Source organism: Bacillus rossius, chromosome 11 (genome assembly GCF_032445375.1).
Source record: "Bacillus rossius redtenbacheri isolate Brsri chromosome 11, Brsri_v3, whole genome shotgun sequence".
Taxonomy (NCBI): Eukaryota; Metazoa; Arthropoda; class Insecta; order Phasmatodea; family Bacillidae; genus Bacillus; species Bacillus rossius.
Genome location: NC_086338.1, coordinates 51,292,467 through 51,309,785, shown reverse-complemented (window position 1 = coordinate 51,309,785; position 17,319 = coordinate 51,292,467). Strand labels below are relative to the sequence as shown.

Genomic DNA, 17,319 nt, shown 5'->3' with positions numbered 1-17,319 from the left:
GGTACTCAGCAAGTATTTATATAATTACATGTTAAAAGTAAAATATCTTGTGAAATGGTAACAGGATAGGTATGAGGTAAAAAATTGACCTAGTTAACTTCAGAGGTTAAAGGTGATGAATTTTTAAAATTTACTTTATTTCCTGTAATATTTTTCTTCAAATTTTTTCCCCTCAAATATTGAATCCTTACTGCGAAAATATTTAAAATGTTGGCACCCTTAATGCTCGTACCCACCATTCGGATGAAGCCGTAGGCAAAGCCCAGCGGGTGGTGGAACGAAGCAATGGCCCTCAGCTCCCTGGCTTCCGAGGGGGAGTAGCCCCGCTCGATCGTGGAACACGCCCACCTGGAGACAGAGGGGCACACTGGCAATTACTGCACGTCTATGACGCACGATCGAGAAAAACATGCAAAGCTATTGGAATTTTACACCGTCAGAGTTATAATTTTTGGTCTATATCTAGGCTTCTCACAGCCAACCAGTGATGTGCAAGAAGAACTATAAAACCACACACGAACTTTGAGTATACGGCATTAACACAGGGATCTTGAATAACTCCACCTTGCTTTCATACCCAAAAAAATCTACAGCATTGTACAAATACACGTGCCCTAAAATAACTTAATTAATGATACACACAACAGATCTATAAAAAAATATTAAAATCTTTATTTAAGAAGATTTCTAAAGCCATTTCAGGTTTGAATAGGTTATTTAAGATACCGAAAAATTATTTATGACCATTATGACCAAAGCAATAACTTAGTAATCTCAGAATCTGTTTGCAGTCTTAGTTAGTAATTATTGTAAGTTTAATTTAATTACTTAACTACTTCGACAACCAACACCAGCAAGGAATGAATTTTAGAAGTTTGGAGATTAGTAGACATACAGCTTAAGAGGATTGAAAGTTATTTAGCGCCCATGTTATCTACACAACTTTACACCTCCATAAACTTGAGTCTTAAAAATTAAAAGTGGCATGTTCAATTTAACATTACCTGTACGAGTTTTGTAGATAAACTGAGGTATAGGTACATAGTAGGAAGCGTTTTAACGTTGGCAACCCTGATGTTGACAGAGTATGATATATGTTTCTAAATGAATTGTGCTTTGGATGTGCACATGTGAGCATGTAAAGGGATTGCTAATAGGATGTAAACTAACACGGCCGTGATAGTTTCCCCACCACCAAGCAGTATTAGTCTGTCGCCTAACCTCACTTTATTCTTCTTGTAAACAACTACCGAGCGACCGATAACTGCGTCGGTCCCAAACAACGGGAGTCGGGAGTCGTTGTGGGCGGACGCGTGGATTGCTGAACCCTCGAGGGTGCCGAACTTGCCGCTGAGGTCCCCCATCGGGTACTGGTCCGTGCTGCCACGGCCGGGCTCCGGCAGCCGCGCGGGGCCCACGCCCAAGGGGTCCCACGTTCCGTACACGGCGGTCTCCTCGCACGGAAACTCCAGGTCCATCTCCACCGACACCTGGCTCGAACAGACAGCCACAGGAGCACGTCCCTGGTGCAGTCTCTCTCGCCATCACCCTGTCACGCCTTTGAATATATATATATATACCGTACAGAAGTCGCGAGTGGATAGGATTTACTCTACGTTTTTCAGGAGCGTATGAGATGAGCAGCTTGGGAACTTCGCCGCTGCAGGGCGCTGCCGTTAACGCCCCGTATCGTCTTAGGTTGTTATTTACACGTTAGAGCGCAGCACTGTCGCCCGCTGTAATTCCCCCGCACCCGCCCACCCATCATTCACTGCAGCTCAAGGTCGTTCCAACAGGAGGGGGGGAAGGTGTGTCTGAAGAGTTCGACACTTGTCCGCTAGGGACCAACCACAAGTCGATGTCCTAGAGTTGGTGGCGATTGCGGCGGTGAATTAACCAACTAGTACCTCAAACCGTATTATAAATTTTAACCTGGGCTGGCGACTTCTATACAGTATAGTATATATTCAAAGGTCACGTGCAGTCACTTGCACACACACACACACAAACTGGAAAGAAAAATATTTAATCCATTGCTAGATGTGACTGGAGATAAGTATTGTTGTCATCATGCTGGCACAGAATTAGGCACCGCGCTCGACTACAATAACACGGTCAACGAAACGATTCTTCAAGAGACCTCGTGCCCCTTGCTAGTGCCACTCACCAATGTGAACGTCGCCGTACATCATGAAGATGATGATGTGTACAGTAGTGCTGCGATTCGAAACAAAAATTATATTATAAAAAAAGATAGCATCTGATAAATAAAGCTTAATGTTATTTGTGCACACAGATTCCATCCAAGAAACCACAGATAAGAACCTATTTAGACAACTCGGAGAAAGAAACTAGTATTCAAGCACAGTGTTTAAAACACAGGACTATTAATAATTCACTTAAAAACGTCATTAAATCATCAATAGCAAACCATTACTTTTCAGTAGGAAAAAAATGCTTAATTAATGTTAAGAACATCACATGGTTTCTTTTATAAAATGTTAAGTTACAAGTGCTGAACGTGTAGTAATTAGAATATATGTAATACAATTTTCACGGTGACAAAAAGGAAAACATTTTGGAAATTACTAAAAATTAGTTCAACTCCTGCATTGTACGCAAACAAATATAAAAATCATAAAACCTGTTTTTATTCTCCATCCCTTAGTTTAGGTTTTCGGATAGTAGTTCTGCAGCACACACTTTTCTCAAATTTTCACTCACTGTTATTCGCGAACATTTTTTCCTTGCCTCCAGCAAAAGGGTTTCGAAACGAGGGGCCCCGTCACCACCCGGAAGCACTCACTCACCTTGTGGATGCGATAGTCGCCGCTGTCGTCCAGGCCTTCAAACTTCACGTCCAGGTCGGTGACGTCGTGCTCCGTCTGCTGGATCATCTCGACCCGCCCCTTGAGCGTGGTCGGCTGGCCGTTCCCGAACCAGTCCTTCGCCACGGCCTTCCGGCGGTACACCCCGCCCACGCTGCAACCACACGCACCGACTCAGCGGCGGTCTCCAGCACTCGCGCCGATAGACCTGTGTATTGACGCTAAGCCACTCGTTGGTTGCGTGATTCAGGCCTTCTGCCCTTTTTGATTTGCCATCTCGTTTTTCTTTTTTTTCCATCCTGAATTGTTACCACGCCTTACCAGGTATACAGGGGCGACTCATAATTATGATTTTGTCGTCTTTTATTCTTAGATGTTAAATTGTTATTGAGGTTTCGAGCTGTGTTATACCTGTCTTGTAACTGTCTTGTATAACTGTTATATGAATATCAATATTATTCTCTTATAGGTTAACAGCAACCTTATATGATGTATGATGAGTGTGCCATTTCAGTATTAACAAATAAATAGACATGTTGTTTGCATTATACAAATGGATTTCTGCACTACTTTATTTATTTACTTGTTTAATTGTGTCTTTTGACGTTTGAGGCAGTCAGGTGGGTGACTCATGCCCCACCTGGTTCAATCAGTACTCTTTTTTAATATTCCATTGGACTTCATTGGGAAAAATTTTCTAGTAGTTATATCTGAAGCTTTAGTTGTGATGCAAAGCTTCATGTCTTATGTGAAGCTTTGCATTTGTTTGGAACGCTTTAAAATATTGGAACCCTAAAATTTGCTTATGAAAATACCAGTTTTTTTTTGTGTTGTGTATGATTTGTGTGAATAAAGTAAGTTACTTTAAAAAAATCAAATTCATTTGAAAAAAAAAAACAATATTAGTATATTACCTATATTGTTTCATTTGCATGTCTTACATTAGTAACATTTTTTTATATTAATGATGAAACATGATTCAAACACACAAAAAAATTGAAAATATATTTTCATTTTTTTTTAATTGGTTCTGTTATAGGCATGCTTATTACTAATGACTGTACCTACTGTATTGGTGCATCAGGTGTGAGAATATCTTGGTGAAATAAGCATCAAGAGATATTTTAGTTTACTATTTGTTGCATAATACACTTTTTTTTTTTAAAAAAAAAAATAATGACGGTGTATAAAAAATAAAAACATTAACACCGAAATCCCCCATTTTAAATGAAATTGTCTTAAAAATAAAACTGCAAAATTTTGTCCGTATGGTATGTTCTTGTACGCGTCTGTTTATTCAGAAATTCAATAAGAAGCTCTGTATTGGCTAGAGACCTGCAAAATTCGCGGATTCATTTCGTGATATGCTACAATTCAAATAATTATACCTTAGCGCTGCTTCTGCAATTGGTTCACGGTTGATCTGGAGCAATGAGGGCCAATTAGAGACCCTCGCTCGAAGAAGTGTCGAATCACAGACACTCGGTCGAGACGACTCACAAGTCAGCAGCCAATGAACAGGTGGCATTTGCCCGAGTGTGTAGAGTGTAGTAGAGTCTATCCCGGAGGTCATTGAATCCGCGAATTTTGCAGGTCTCTAGTATTGGCATATGTCTGTAATTTCCCCTTGAATTACGATCCCCTGGCGCAACTCGTGGTGTTTCCGCGGCGACGCGCGAGCCAGCGCACTCACACGGAGCAGGCGAGGCGCTCCCCGCGCGCCTTGGGACCGTGGTCGTCGTAGATGACGAGGGAGCGGCCCAGGACGCCGGCCGGGCCGCCCAGCGCCAGCTGCCGGTCCGTGTACAGCCGGCGCGTGAGCGCGGAGCCGTTGCCCTTGCGGCCGGCGATGGCGAATGTGCCGTGCCTGGCGGAGAGGAGCCCCGCGGGGCAGAGGCCCGGGCGCGTGCCATCGCAGCCTGGCTCGCCGGCGCCCCGGTCCACGTACACCTGCCGGGGCGACACACCAGTTGCCTCGCGCGCAGTACTTTCTTTCACACTGCACTCGTTTCAACTTACGTACAGTAGAACCTTCGTTTATCCGGCCCTCGTTCGTCCGATGACACAGGATTTTATGGTTTTCTCCTCACAATAATTTTAAATTTTTATGAAACCCATGTTTTTAAAAAAAAAAGAGAGAAGAAAAAAAAGAAAAGAGATATTACTGAAAAAAAAATTTGATACTTAAATGTTCCATGATACTAATTTTTTTTTTTAAAGAGTATCATTTTGACTGACTCATGACTCGCTCATAATTTCCGATAAGCATGTCTAACTTTCCGGAACAAATAAATATTATGGACAACGCAAAGACGACAACACCAACTGATCGGTCTGACGGGAACAGATGCCAGTTCTCAAAAAACGTGGCAAATATCTTGTCACAGAAAAAAAATTCTTGTGTTGTCCATAATATCTGTTTATCTTCATCGTTGCCCAGGTTTTATTGCCTGCCTGAATTTACTGTTATTGTTTAAACTGGCTGGTCATTGTTAGCCCACTGTGTTTGTCTTGCTGTTTTTATTTTTTCACGAATAAATTCCTTCCACGGAATTTTTGTTTTGTCTGAAACATATTTAAGTATGAATGTGTTTGTCTGTGCTGTTATCGTGTTGTTCACAATAGTACCTCCTTAGGTACATTGTTGAGTTTATCTGTTTGGCATAGCTGATTTAGGCTTGTTCTCTGTGGGTTTATTTTTTCATTTTTTTCTATTTCTTAATTTGCGTTCTTGAATTTTTTGCACGAGAAACAGTGCCAAACTGCAATGGCGTTACGTCCAAGAAAATTGTTCAGACAAGCCATGTTTGGACTTGTACATATTGTGCGTTAGTTTAGTGTGTCTAGTGTTTGAAACGTTTGAATTTTGAACTCCCCGCGCTGCTTGCTAGCAGCGCCAAGTTTTTCAAGTTGGCTGCCTGCCGAGGTGGGGTAGCCCTGCAGCTTTCGGCAACGAAGCAACATTTGTTGTTCAGCCATCATGGCGGTAAGTTGTGCTATTGTGCACGCTTGCTGCCAATTGAGTTTTTCGCAAGTGCATCATCATTAACTGTGTCGTTTTATATTGGATTTTACAGTCTCGTATGTGTCTAGACAAAACACGTGCTATCGTGCACACTTGCTGCCAATCGAGTTGTTCGCGAGTGAATCGTTTCGTTTTACATGGACTACGTCTCTGGATAAAGAGAGCCGTGACGGCTTACCTTGTGCGGGTTGTAGACGCCTCCCGCGCTGAGGCACCTGTTCTGCCAGTCGTAGAAGTCCTTGCCCGGCGGGGAGTCGTGGACGCCCCAGCGGTGCTCAAATGTGTTGTTCTGCGACGTGCCGTCGGCGTGGACCAGGTACTCCACCAGCACCGTGGTGTCGGCCCACGGCCGCTCCGCCGGCTGGCGGAACACGATGCGCCCGACTATCGGGTAGCGGTACACCGCCTCCGCGGTGGACACGGGCACCTTGCGCGGGTCGGTACCCGGCTCGTACCACAGGAGCGTGCCGCACATCCACGGCTCCTGCGAGGCGCTGCCGTTCGCCGCCGGCCTGCGGGAGTTGAACAACCACACGGACACCGGGGGGTGTCGCCACTCCGATAACCTACGTTCTATGTTCAGTGACTTTAAAAAAGGACCATTTGTATATATTTCTCATTTGTTTGTGCTCGGAGCATGGACATGTAACAGTGTTTTTCTTTTTGTTGTTGGTTGTGTGCGGACAAAACTTTCTCCTTGCTTGTGTATTCAACAAAGGACAGTAGGAATTAAGATGGCCGCCTAGACACAAGTTGGTGCTGGGCGCTGCTAGAATTCACCAATTTTCGGGTGAATTCTTTAACTTCCGTAATCATGGAACATTCTAGTTCCACTAAACTCAAACAAAGTTCCCATTTATTACCAAACACTCAAACACAGAAAATAATATTTTTTTTTTTTAAATCAAAGCCTAATAGTTTAAAATTAAAAAAAAAATTACATAGTAATAAATAATATTACACTCTTTCTTCTTATTATAAAAACACTGAATAAAAAAAGTGTTTTATTTTATTTCATTCCTAGCAAAAGTAGATTTGATATCAATTGAGGCGGTCTACGTAAAACGGGCGTATAAGCAAAAATGATGTTTTGAGAAAACACAAAAAGAATATTTCATTGCTTTCTCCTGTTGTCATAGTAATCATTATTCCTGTAATTTAAATTTAATATAGATACTAGATCTATATGAAAACACAGTCAATGAGTTTAAAACAAATCAAACGAATGTGTTTTTTTTAATAAATAAAAAATGTTTGCCATGTTATACGCCCTTTTTAGCCAGAACACCTTTTTTATATAAAAAGGTTAGTAAAAAAGGCATAGTAAAGAGATCAAACCATATTTATTTGTTATAATAATAAAAATTGACATATAAAAAAGGGAAAAATTTAAAAGTTGGAAAATTGTTCATATCTGTCAAGAATAAATCAAAGAAAACAGTTTATATTCTACGTTAACTCAGTTCGTTTGTTTGTCATTATGCTTTCTTACTTTATCCATTTTGAGAAATCACTGTTTCAATAAAGTCCACATCCTCTTCCTGTAAAAAACGGAATAAACATTTAACATCATTAACTTTAAGTTGGTTTACTTGTGGGTAAGGACACCTTTGAGTCGTAACGTTGCGAAAATCTCCAATCTGATGAATAGGCCGCCAATAACTGAACACTTCAAACTGTCCAGAAAAAGTTTTTGAACACAGCAGAGCACCATTTTGTAATGATTTGATTATGACATATTTCATGAGAGTAAATTTGATTTTATTTCTTGAGACAGGTTTCTTCAGAAATAAATTATTTAAAAAAGGTTCCCAGTCTTGCAGAAGTTCTGGATCCATAAGGACTTCAAAGGGTGAAGGGTTTGTTCTGCACTCTGACATTGCTGTTAAATAAGGCTTCAGATTTCCAATCACTTCATTATTTTTTATTTTGTTCCTGATCAAACCAAAGTTTCTATCGCATTGCGAGAAACTGTGTCCTCTAACAGGGAAAAGTTGCATTACATTTTTTTTAAATGTCCTTGCAAACCAAGAAGTGAACTTACACATTAGAAAATTTCTATTTTGGCCACCTGTGGCATCAGAAAGTAAAACAACTGTAGAAATATCAGGGAACTTTTAAATTTGCTTTTTTAAACAGTCATACAAGAAACAAATAACTGAATTAGGATTTTTAACACCATCACATTCAGTGAATGCGTAACAATAGCTTGAATCATCATTAAACACATGAATATTGAAGCAATAAAGCCAGAACATCCTTTTATAGAACTGGTTGTTAACGTTCAACTTTGGGATTGGATGGTTCTGGGAGTAATCAAACTCAAGAGTGAGTGTTGTTGAGTTTTCTTGCTGGCTTTTAGCAATGTAATCATTACGGATTTCCTTCCTCTTTAATGCCTTCCTTCTATGTAGTTCATACATGGGTTGGCAAGGATCATTTGGATTACTTTTTAACTTGTTTTTGCATTCTTCACAAAAATCGCAAACATCAGTTTTTGGTTTTCGGGCAGCATAGGAAAATTTAGTTTTAAAATATTCATAGTAGGTCTTATACGACATTTTTAGATCCTTATTAGTTTGATTTTTGTAGTAGTCCTTGAACATTTCATATAATGTTTTAATGTTGAGCATACAGTTGTCAAAGTATAACAAGTTTGTTTTAGCTTTACAATAATGACTTTCATCATGTGGAATCGATTTAAGATGATCACCCATTAGCGAAATAACATCATCAGGAGTATTACGTGGTCTATTATCATGAGTACCTCGCTTTTCTTCGAAAGAATCATTGGACAGAAGTTTGCCCTGTACAATACGCAATCGTTTCTCTGAAATTTGAAATAAATTTAGTATAAACTTTCTACAAACGGATAGCTTACTTCCACCGACATAAATTACATAGTTCCATAAATTTTCTCTTGGTCTTTTTAAGTTTACAGTCTTTTTTTTAGGGCCTTCCGACTTTTCCATACACCGAGCCAAATAAGCATCTTGAAGGCTTTTTGATTGGCCGCAATAAAAAGCATCGAATACTTCAACCTGGTTTTCAAATGACACATTTTGATAGCATTTACTACTACAACAGTTTTCAATGACAGAATGAACTTTAGAATCAACACTTTTACCTTTACTAGTTGTATAGCCTAGGCCAAGAGAGCGTTTACGTTTCACTTCCTCATGAAATTTATTTTTCTGTTTGTTTATTATTTTTCTTGTTCTTTTCTTCTTAACTTGAACTATTTCACTTTCATCACTTTCATTAGAGTCACTCATTTTAACTATTAATAATATAAATAAGCAGCATCACACAGGACTATCAAAACATAACATAACCACAAAACAAGAAAACCTGACTGTGAAAACCAGCTGACATCACCTCACAAAAACAGGTGTACCAACTTCAATTTTCAAGATATTGCGATGAAACTTGCACCACTGAATTCTACACGAAATGGCGGATCAAATAAAGCGATCTGCGTAAAAAGGGCGTATGGACCCATACGCCCGTTTTACGTAGACCGCCTCAATTGCAGTTTCCGTAATCAATATGGTTATCAGTAGTCCGTATTTTTTCAGATGCAGATTTCAAAAGAATGCGCGTAAAATCAGTAAACCTGTAAAAAAAAAGGAAGCAATAAAAACTAATTTTTTTACCAATAACAAATAACCAGTTGCTGTTAACTATAATTAGGCTTGTGCGAAGCTCTGACTAAATGAATCAATCAAAGTTTATTTGAAATTTGCCAGGAAATATGCAATTAGTTTTATTTGAAGCTACGGTAGTAATGCAAAAGCTTTGAAACTTGGGAGCCTAAGATTCGCTTACATAAATACTTAGCTTTTTTTTTGTGTTGTATATTTTTTTTGCACAAATAAAGTTGGTTACTTAAAAAAAAATCAAATGTGGCACTCAGATTTGCTTTTATGAACGCTCAATATTAAGACTATGCATGGTTAGTTTATACTTTTTATTGTGTGGTGTTATATATAGGACCAAAATGGTTAATCATACGTATTACCAATTCTAACATTACAAATGTTAAAATACATATTTTCTAATTTCAATCCTGTACTTTGTAAAAATAAAAAGAAATGCAGCCTTGCTGAGAACAACACTCACAATTTGATTCAACTTCGTGAACATTTTGAACATTTTATTTGATGTGTGCTTCGCATCGAAACACTTGCATTTGCACAGAAGTGCGCGTGTCAACTCGCACGGTGTCCACACTCAGGTTCGGATTTAGGGGAGGGCAACCGGGACGAAAGCCCATGGCCCCCCCCCCACAAACGGAGACTTCGGAAAAATAAAATCTTTCAAATTCCGACAAGTAAACACCAGTAAAAACATATTTTCCTTTGATATTCGTTTTTCGCTGTTTTACCTTTACCTACAGTACTTTGTACAAACATGATTACATGATTGTTAAAATATTAACAGAAATATTCATTAAACACTAAAATTTAATTTCACATAATTCTTGTCTCCGATCATATTTATGTATTTTTTTTTTTAAATACTAAGAGAATCTACTTGATTTCACAATAAATTTATTTATTTATTTGGGAAACTCTACTGAAAAAAAAAAATTGTTCATTTTGTTTGGAAAATAATTCGGGGCCATGGGGGCCTCCGCTCCTCCGTTGCCCCGAGGCCTCCAGACCTCCGGATCCGGCCCTGTCCACGCTTGTTCCCGGAGTCGGGGAAACGGGGCCCGCCCGGGAGCGGCGGGGAGCCTCACCTGTAGAGGACGAGCGTCCGGTGGGCCACGCTGTGGGGTCCTTGCAGAGGGAGGAACACGTCCCACAGCCGCGGGAACAGCTCGGGCAGCGTCTGAGGCCGGCGCCACTTGTTGTGCTTGCCGCTCAGGTCGCCCACCGCGTACGAGTCCTGGCTGCCGGTGGCTGCACACCACACACACCACACGCCACTTCACCCACTGCCAGTGGCGGTTCCAGGGGGGGGGGGGGGGTTAGGGGTTAAAACCCCCACCCACCCCCTCCCCTTTAGCTCCAAATCTTTAATTAATTTCTTATTCATCACTCAAACAAATTTCATATTAAAATTAATAAAATTTTTACCATTACAATATTTAAATTTAAGTACCGAAAACTGCTAAAATAGCACTATTTTACACCTTAAAATCCAAATTTTCCCGGGGAGGACCCCCCGGAACCCCCTTTTACCCCGGGGGGGGGGAGGTGAGGGCATGCTTCTTAATACCCCCCATACACAAATCCTGGCTACACCACTGCCCACTGCCAGTGACGGTTCCAGGATTTTGGTTTGGGAGGGGCTTGACCCAGCTGAGGCTAGGCTTTATCAAGGCAAACACTAAAACAATAGAGGACCCAGATGCTTTTGGAGGGGGCTTGAGCCCCTTAGCCCCTTAGCCCCCCCTCTGGATCCGCAATTACCCACTGCCACTAAACTTGGAAGGGGTGGGGGTTGATGAACTTTCATAATATTGTGGTCGTGCTCCACTTTGCTGAGTCCTGGCTGCCGGTGGCTGCACACCACACACCACACGCCACTTCACCCACGGTCACTAAACTTGGAAAAGGGGTGGGGGGGGGGGGACATTCATAATATTGCGGCCGTGCACCACCTTTTCCTTTCCGTGTGTGTACGTATTCACTGCTGATGCACTCTCCTACCAGTTCCCCCCACCACCTACCTAACTATTCCCCTCGTGTGATAGGAATTTTCGTAACGCTTGATAATAATTGTAGCCCCTCAGCAAGGAAGTTTCATTTCAGAAAAGTAATGACAAAAAAATTCGACTTGGCTTATGAGATATTTCCTACATTCGCTACAACCTAACATAAACCATATTGCACAAACATTTTGATAGTCATTCCTACATATTCAAATCAATTTTTATTATTATTATTATTTTTAATTATATTTTACCAACAGATTCAACAAATGGGACTCAATTCACGAACAAATTTAAGTGAAGATTTTTTTTTCTAAATCATGCCATAAAACATGAAATCTAAATGGAAACACCTAACAGCAAGTCTTCAAGGCTTTGTCTTACCAGTTAATGTTGATTTTTCCCCCCCATTTTTTTCCATGATTACTGTTATGTAAGGGCTATTTTTTTAAATTTTAACTCGATACCTCCCTTAAATTTTTGTAGTTCTGGCACAAATGTTACTGACAAATATTCACTTAGTGTAATATCATGGGTGTAGACGAGCATGGAATTCTTCGTGTTGTTGAAAAAAAAAATTGTGGCAGGGCAACAAATGGAAGGGGTAATATCAAGTAAAAATTTAAAAAAAAGTCCTTACAAAAAAAATGTAAGCATGGAGTCCACACACAAAAGAAGTGAAACATTTTGCTTATTAGGTATGGATAGAGATAAATTATTAGTATTTTTTTTTTTATTGAACAAAACATAATAATTGAGAATAGTAAGAATGTGGGTATGATCTCAAATGTAGTGTACTCTCGCATCCTTTCACGGGCACTTTTTGGCAGTTTATTCCCCTTTTTGCCTTTGATAATACCTCTTATCTGCTTCAACCTTTTTATTATTTTTAGACATGATGTTAAATCAAAGTCACCAGCTGAATAAAAAGAATTAACAAAAAAAAAAAAACCACTCCGCTCAAACATAAATTACACTTATAAAATCTATCTCACAAGTCTGTAAGTACTTTTAACGTTTCAAATCACAGCGTTCTCATACCAAAAAATAAATTAAACTAATAAATTTAATCTCTTAACTTTATAGGTACTTTTTTTTTACATTTTCAATCACACTATTCACATGAAAAAGAATTATACTTATAAAATTGAAGGCAAAAAAAAAAATTGTTTCCACATAAATAATTAAGTTCTAGTTATTTAAATTAAATAAAAAAAAAATATGGCAGCAACAATTGTTAGCCATTACGAGAACTGAGGAGTAGACAAACACGAGAAGCATTACGAGAATCAATTAACATATACCTATCCCCCTTCCCCTTGCAAACCACCCATTCGACCGCTAGTGCATGCGCTCGAGTGGTGTCATCGCTGATCCACTCTCCTACCAGTTCCCCCACCACCTACCTAACTATTCCCTTCATGTGGTAGGCATTTTCTTAACGCTTGATAATTGTAGCCCCTCAGCAAGGAAGTTTCATTTCAAAAGTAATGACAAAAAATTCGACATGGCATATGAGATATTTCCTACATTCACTACAACCTAACATAAGCCATATTGCGCGCCTGTTGTGGCGACTCGCCCAGCCAGACACACTGAGCTGTGTCGCTCCAGCGCGAAGGACCCACCTTCCTCGGCAGTCCTGCCCCCAGGGTTGTACATCCCGCCCGCGGTGAGGCACCGCTCCGTCGCCCGCAGGTCGCGTGGCAGCGGGGGCAGTTCGTGGACCTTGTACACGGAGAACGTCGTCGCCGGCCGGCCCAGTAGCTCGTCCCTCGAGGACGTCAGGTTCATCTGCAGCCACGTGGGGTCAAACGGCGACCTCTGGACCAAGGTCACGTCGCCTTTCACTCCGTCCGTGTCGATCAGAGCCCTGTGGAACAGCCACGCCACTGTTTGTACTCAAGTTTTGTTTAAGCTGTTTATTATTTAAGAACACTTTCATGAAAAATTCAAAAAATACACAAAAACAAAAATCAGAAAATTTTTGCCTACTCAGCTCTGTTAGCAAAAGTTTTTATTTGACGCTAATTACTGTTTTTGTTGCAACTGTTACATGATTGTCATTCCACTATGTTCATCTGTACTGTGATATTGTTTTGACTATTTTTTCCATGGAATTTAACATCGGCTGATTTTGGCTTGTTTTTTTTATGTGTGTTAGTGTAATCATCTTTCTTTGTCCGTTCTTTGGTTTTGCTCTACGAGACACGGTGCAAACTAGTAATGGCATATGTTCTAAATAATAATTATATCAATCATCCCCATTGCAATAATCATTCAGAGAACTTGTCTGTTCTACAGTTATTGCACATTTATAACCAGGAAAAGCTAACTTGGTTAGCCAAATAATGAAATTTAAAAGGACACAAAGCTAAGAAAGATATTTACAAACTAGCTAATGCCCAGCATATACAGTAAGTCCTCTATTTACGTCGTACCGATTTACGTCGTTTCGGATTAACGTCGCTAATGTTTGAGTACTCATGTTTCAATTTAAGTTGTCGCCGATTCACAATAACGTCGTTTACAATGACCGTAAATCTTTATTTTAACCAAAACACCGTATATAATTCGTTTATAATTCTTTGTTTCCTTCGGTAGTTAATTTATGCTATGTAGCGTAAGCTACACGTTCACCGCCTTATCTTATCATACATCATGAGGGACGCTTCCTGCTCTCCGCTGCTCTCCGCGCGGTGATGCAATACTACCAGCCCGCCCGCTCGGCCACCCACGTATCTCGCACGTAGAAGTGTTATCTACTTCCCGCAACGACACAGCATTTTCTCCTACCCCTTTTCGTCCAACTCCTTGGCACTTCAGTAGAGGTGTAAAAGTAACTAAAAAAAGTGTACCCGTATGTATTCGTTACTATAACAATTAGTACTCGTTACTTTCGTATCGTTACTCGTTACTTCTGATACCGCATAACATGCTATGTTATGTAACAGCAACGAATTGAGTCGTATTTCGTACGCGTACAGTATGACGTCGCGTAAATAATAATAATTCGAATATAAACAATTAAAAGTATTTGATAATAAACAGCTTTTGTTAACCAAGAAACAATAAAATCTCATTAGAGCAGCTTTATTATAATATCTCTTTTAAGATAAGAACAAAAAACGTGAAAATACGCGATAATAAAAAACAAAAACATACATATTTATAATTTGTAAAAAATACTTTCTTACGTTGTTTCTGTTCCAATCTCAAACTTTGTCTACACACACAATACCTTTAATAAACAGTAAAAAACTTGGACGACGAATTTCCAAATTATACTTTTCTTAATAAACAAACATCGTTCTTTGTAACGAATAAGCGCGCGCATGCGTAAAACAGACGAAAAATGCGAGTAACGAAATGCATTCGTGTGTAACGTTTCGTTACTCGTTACTAGATGCCGCACCCGTTACTCAGTAACGAATACATACGGTTTGCTACAGCTCTACACTTCAGTCGCTATGATATCATTGAGTTGGCCGGAGTTTTAAACGTGCCGTTGTTAACTTTATCGTGATTAAATGCGTTTGTAGTAGGCCTACAGTATCAGCTCACTGCAATTTATGATTTTTTCTTCATAAGATGTCTTCCAAACGACTATATATCTGTTTTTATATTTCAATCAATAAAGGTAATAAAGCAGCTGGTTAAATAACCATTCTATAAAGCTGAGAAGTACTAGTTGGACTTGTTTCCCACGCTGTCGGTTGTAATTTGCTGATAAAATTGCCCGTTGTCACGTCTGTATGCCAGCGCTTCCGGCTGACCTTGGGCCGTGGTCGGCCGGTGGCATGAAACATGGCTCATTTTGCGTCGTTTCTATTTACGTCGCGGTTTTCAGGAACGTAACCCCGACGTAAACCGAGGACTTACTGTATTTTGCAATGCTTCGATAATTTTTTTTTGTAATTTTTTTAAAGTGGGTACATATAACAAAGCATTTCTCTATCTTTCTCTCTAATTCTATATCTCTCTATATCTCTATCTACACATATCTAAATATGTAAATATATAGTATGTGTAAGTATATATATATATGTGTGTGTGTGCGCATGCGCGTGCGTGTATACTTTCAAAAGTTAAGATATTATTACATACTAAATATATTGCTGTTACATATACACAAACTCAATAACTAAACAGAAGTGATGATTACTGGCTTGAAATATTCTCTGTGGTTATTCAGTGGTGAATAAACATAACACAAAAGAAAATATAACTTGTCCGAGTGAATAATCATAAACAAAAAACCTGGCTGTACTGAAATAATTACATTTACAAGACACAAATAGAATTTAATATATTTTAACGAAACACCAAATTACTGAATACCACAATTCCAACTTTTTATCCAATTAAATGTAAGAATATGCCCTAATATAGCATTGCCAGATATGATGCCCACAACTGTGCAAAAGTTCATTTAATGTTCACAATTAATTATGTATTTTTATTTTTATTTGCCGGCTATTCAGATGGGGAGGAAAAAAAAACCTCTCTAGACTACTGGACCTGATTTTTGTTATTGTATTTTAAATAAAACTTGTAAAAATGTGTGTTATTTTACTTTTAAGTCACTCGAGGATTAAATACATAAATAGTATCATTGAAATGGCACACTATTATTTATGCCAAAATATCATGTCATAAATCTTGTGAATCAGGTATGCCACACGGTGCATACGTGTTGTGCATGTATAATTTATGCCCGCGCACAGATTTTACACTATGTTTGTGTCTCTGGGGCAAGTCCCATAAGCGAAATCCAGCATTCACAAGCTAGACCCCAAACACCTTTTTTTCCCCCAGAATCCTCTGCGCCGGGCGCCTCAAACCACAAAGATTCGAAACGGCCGCGCAGCTGAGAAACCCCGGCTAATAAAAAACGGCAGTTTCAAAACTGTCTTTAAAAATTTTAAATAAAAGTTTTTTTATTGAAAACATTCACTGACAATGTCTTTTAATGTGTGCTGATTAATATATATCACACAAAAACATATAAAAGTTATTATTTTGTCAACTGAAAACACCAAAATCAGAAGCTGCAGGTTACCTAGCGACGGTCTCGGAAAAACGCAAACAAACCAGCGGTAAAATAATTTCAGCAGCTCTGTACCACTGCACCGGTACACTATACATATATCTATATTTCCATCTATACATAGCTCTCTCCTCAATATATCTATATCTCTCTCTATATCTCTGTATATTCACTCTATAGCAATAAAAATATTAAAAATCGATGTTTTCCACATATCTATATTTTTATCTATCTTTTTACCAGTCCCAGGTACTACATATAGATATAAAAACATGTGCTTATTCAAATGCAAGGTTGTGTCCAAATTCCAAAACAATCGGTGGAGAACTTTCAAAGATTTAAAAATTTTGAACGAACGAACATTTACATTTCTTCTTATACAGCTCTATCTGTAGATTATATAAACGGTATACAGTACACTCCCGATTATCCGCGAAATTATGTGGCAGGGCCACCACGGATAGTGAAATCGTGGATAATCCGCAAAAGAGCCGAAAATGGGAAACAAAAAAGGAAACATTATTTTCAACTTAAAAATGCACAGTAAAAGTTACAATTAACAGCAAAAAAAATTTTAATGATGCTTAAAATATCAGTATTGGAATTGAACAAGAATAATTATCATACGATACATTTCAGTAATGTAAACATAAAAGTGCTCAACCGTAAGAGTAGAAACAAAAGCGCGACGGAGACAAAAATAGCAACGCACGCCGGCCTATACTGCGTGAGTTCCGAGAAGGCCCGTGGCGTT

The 17,319-nt window shown here is 39.2% G+C and overlaps 1 protein-coding gene across 1 annotated transcript in view; it reads right to left on the bottom strand.

The window, feature by feature from the left end:
• LOC134536961 (uncharacterized) overlaps nucleotides 1-13,389 on the bottom strand; it is a 31,218-nt gene extending 17,829 nt beyond the window's left edge. The window contains exons 1-7 of the mRNA XM_063377073.1: nucleotides 13,144-13,389; nucleotides 10,598-10,760; nucleotides 6,032-6,365; nucleotides 4,522-4,778; nucleotides 2,811-2,982; nucleotides 1,222-1,490; nucleotides 237-348 (exon numbers count right to left, since the gene is read on the bottom strand). Coding sequence (XP_063233143.1) covers nucleotides 237-348; nucleotides 1,222-1,490; nucleotides 2,811-2,982; nucleotides 4,522-4,778; nucleotides 6,032-6,365; nucleotides 10,598-10,760; nucleotides 13,144-13,309 — 1,473 coding nt within the window. The 5' untranslated portion in view covers nucleotides 13,310-13,389. The remainder of the gene's footprint in view (nucleotides 1-236; nucleotides 349-1,221; nucleotides 1,491-2,810; nucleotides 2,983-4,521; nucleotides 4,779-6,031; nucleotides 6,366-10,597; nucleotides 10,761-13,143) is intronic.
• Between the last annotated feature and the right edge of the window lie 3,930 nt (nucleotides 13,390-17,319).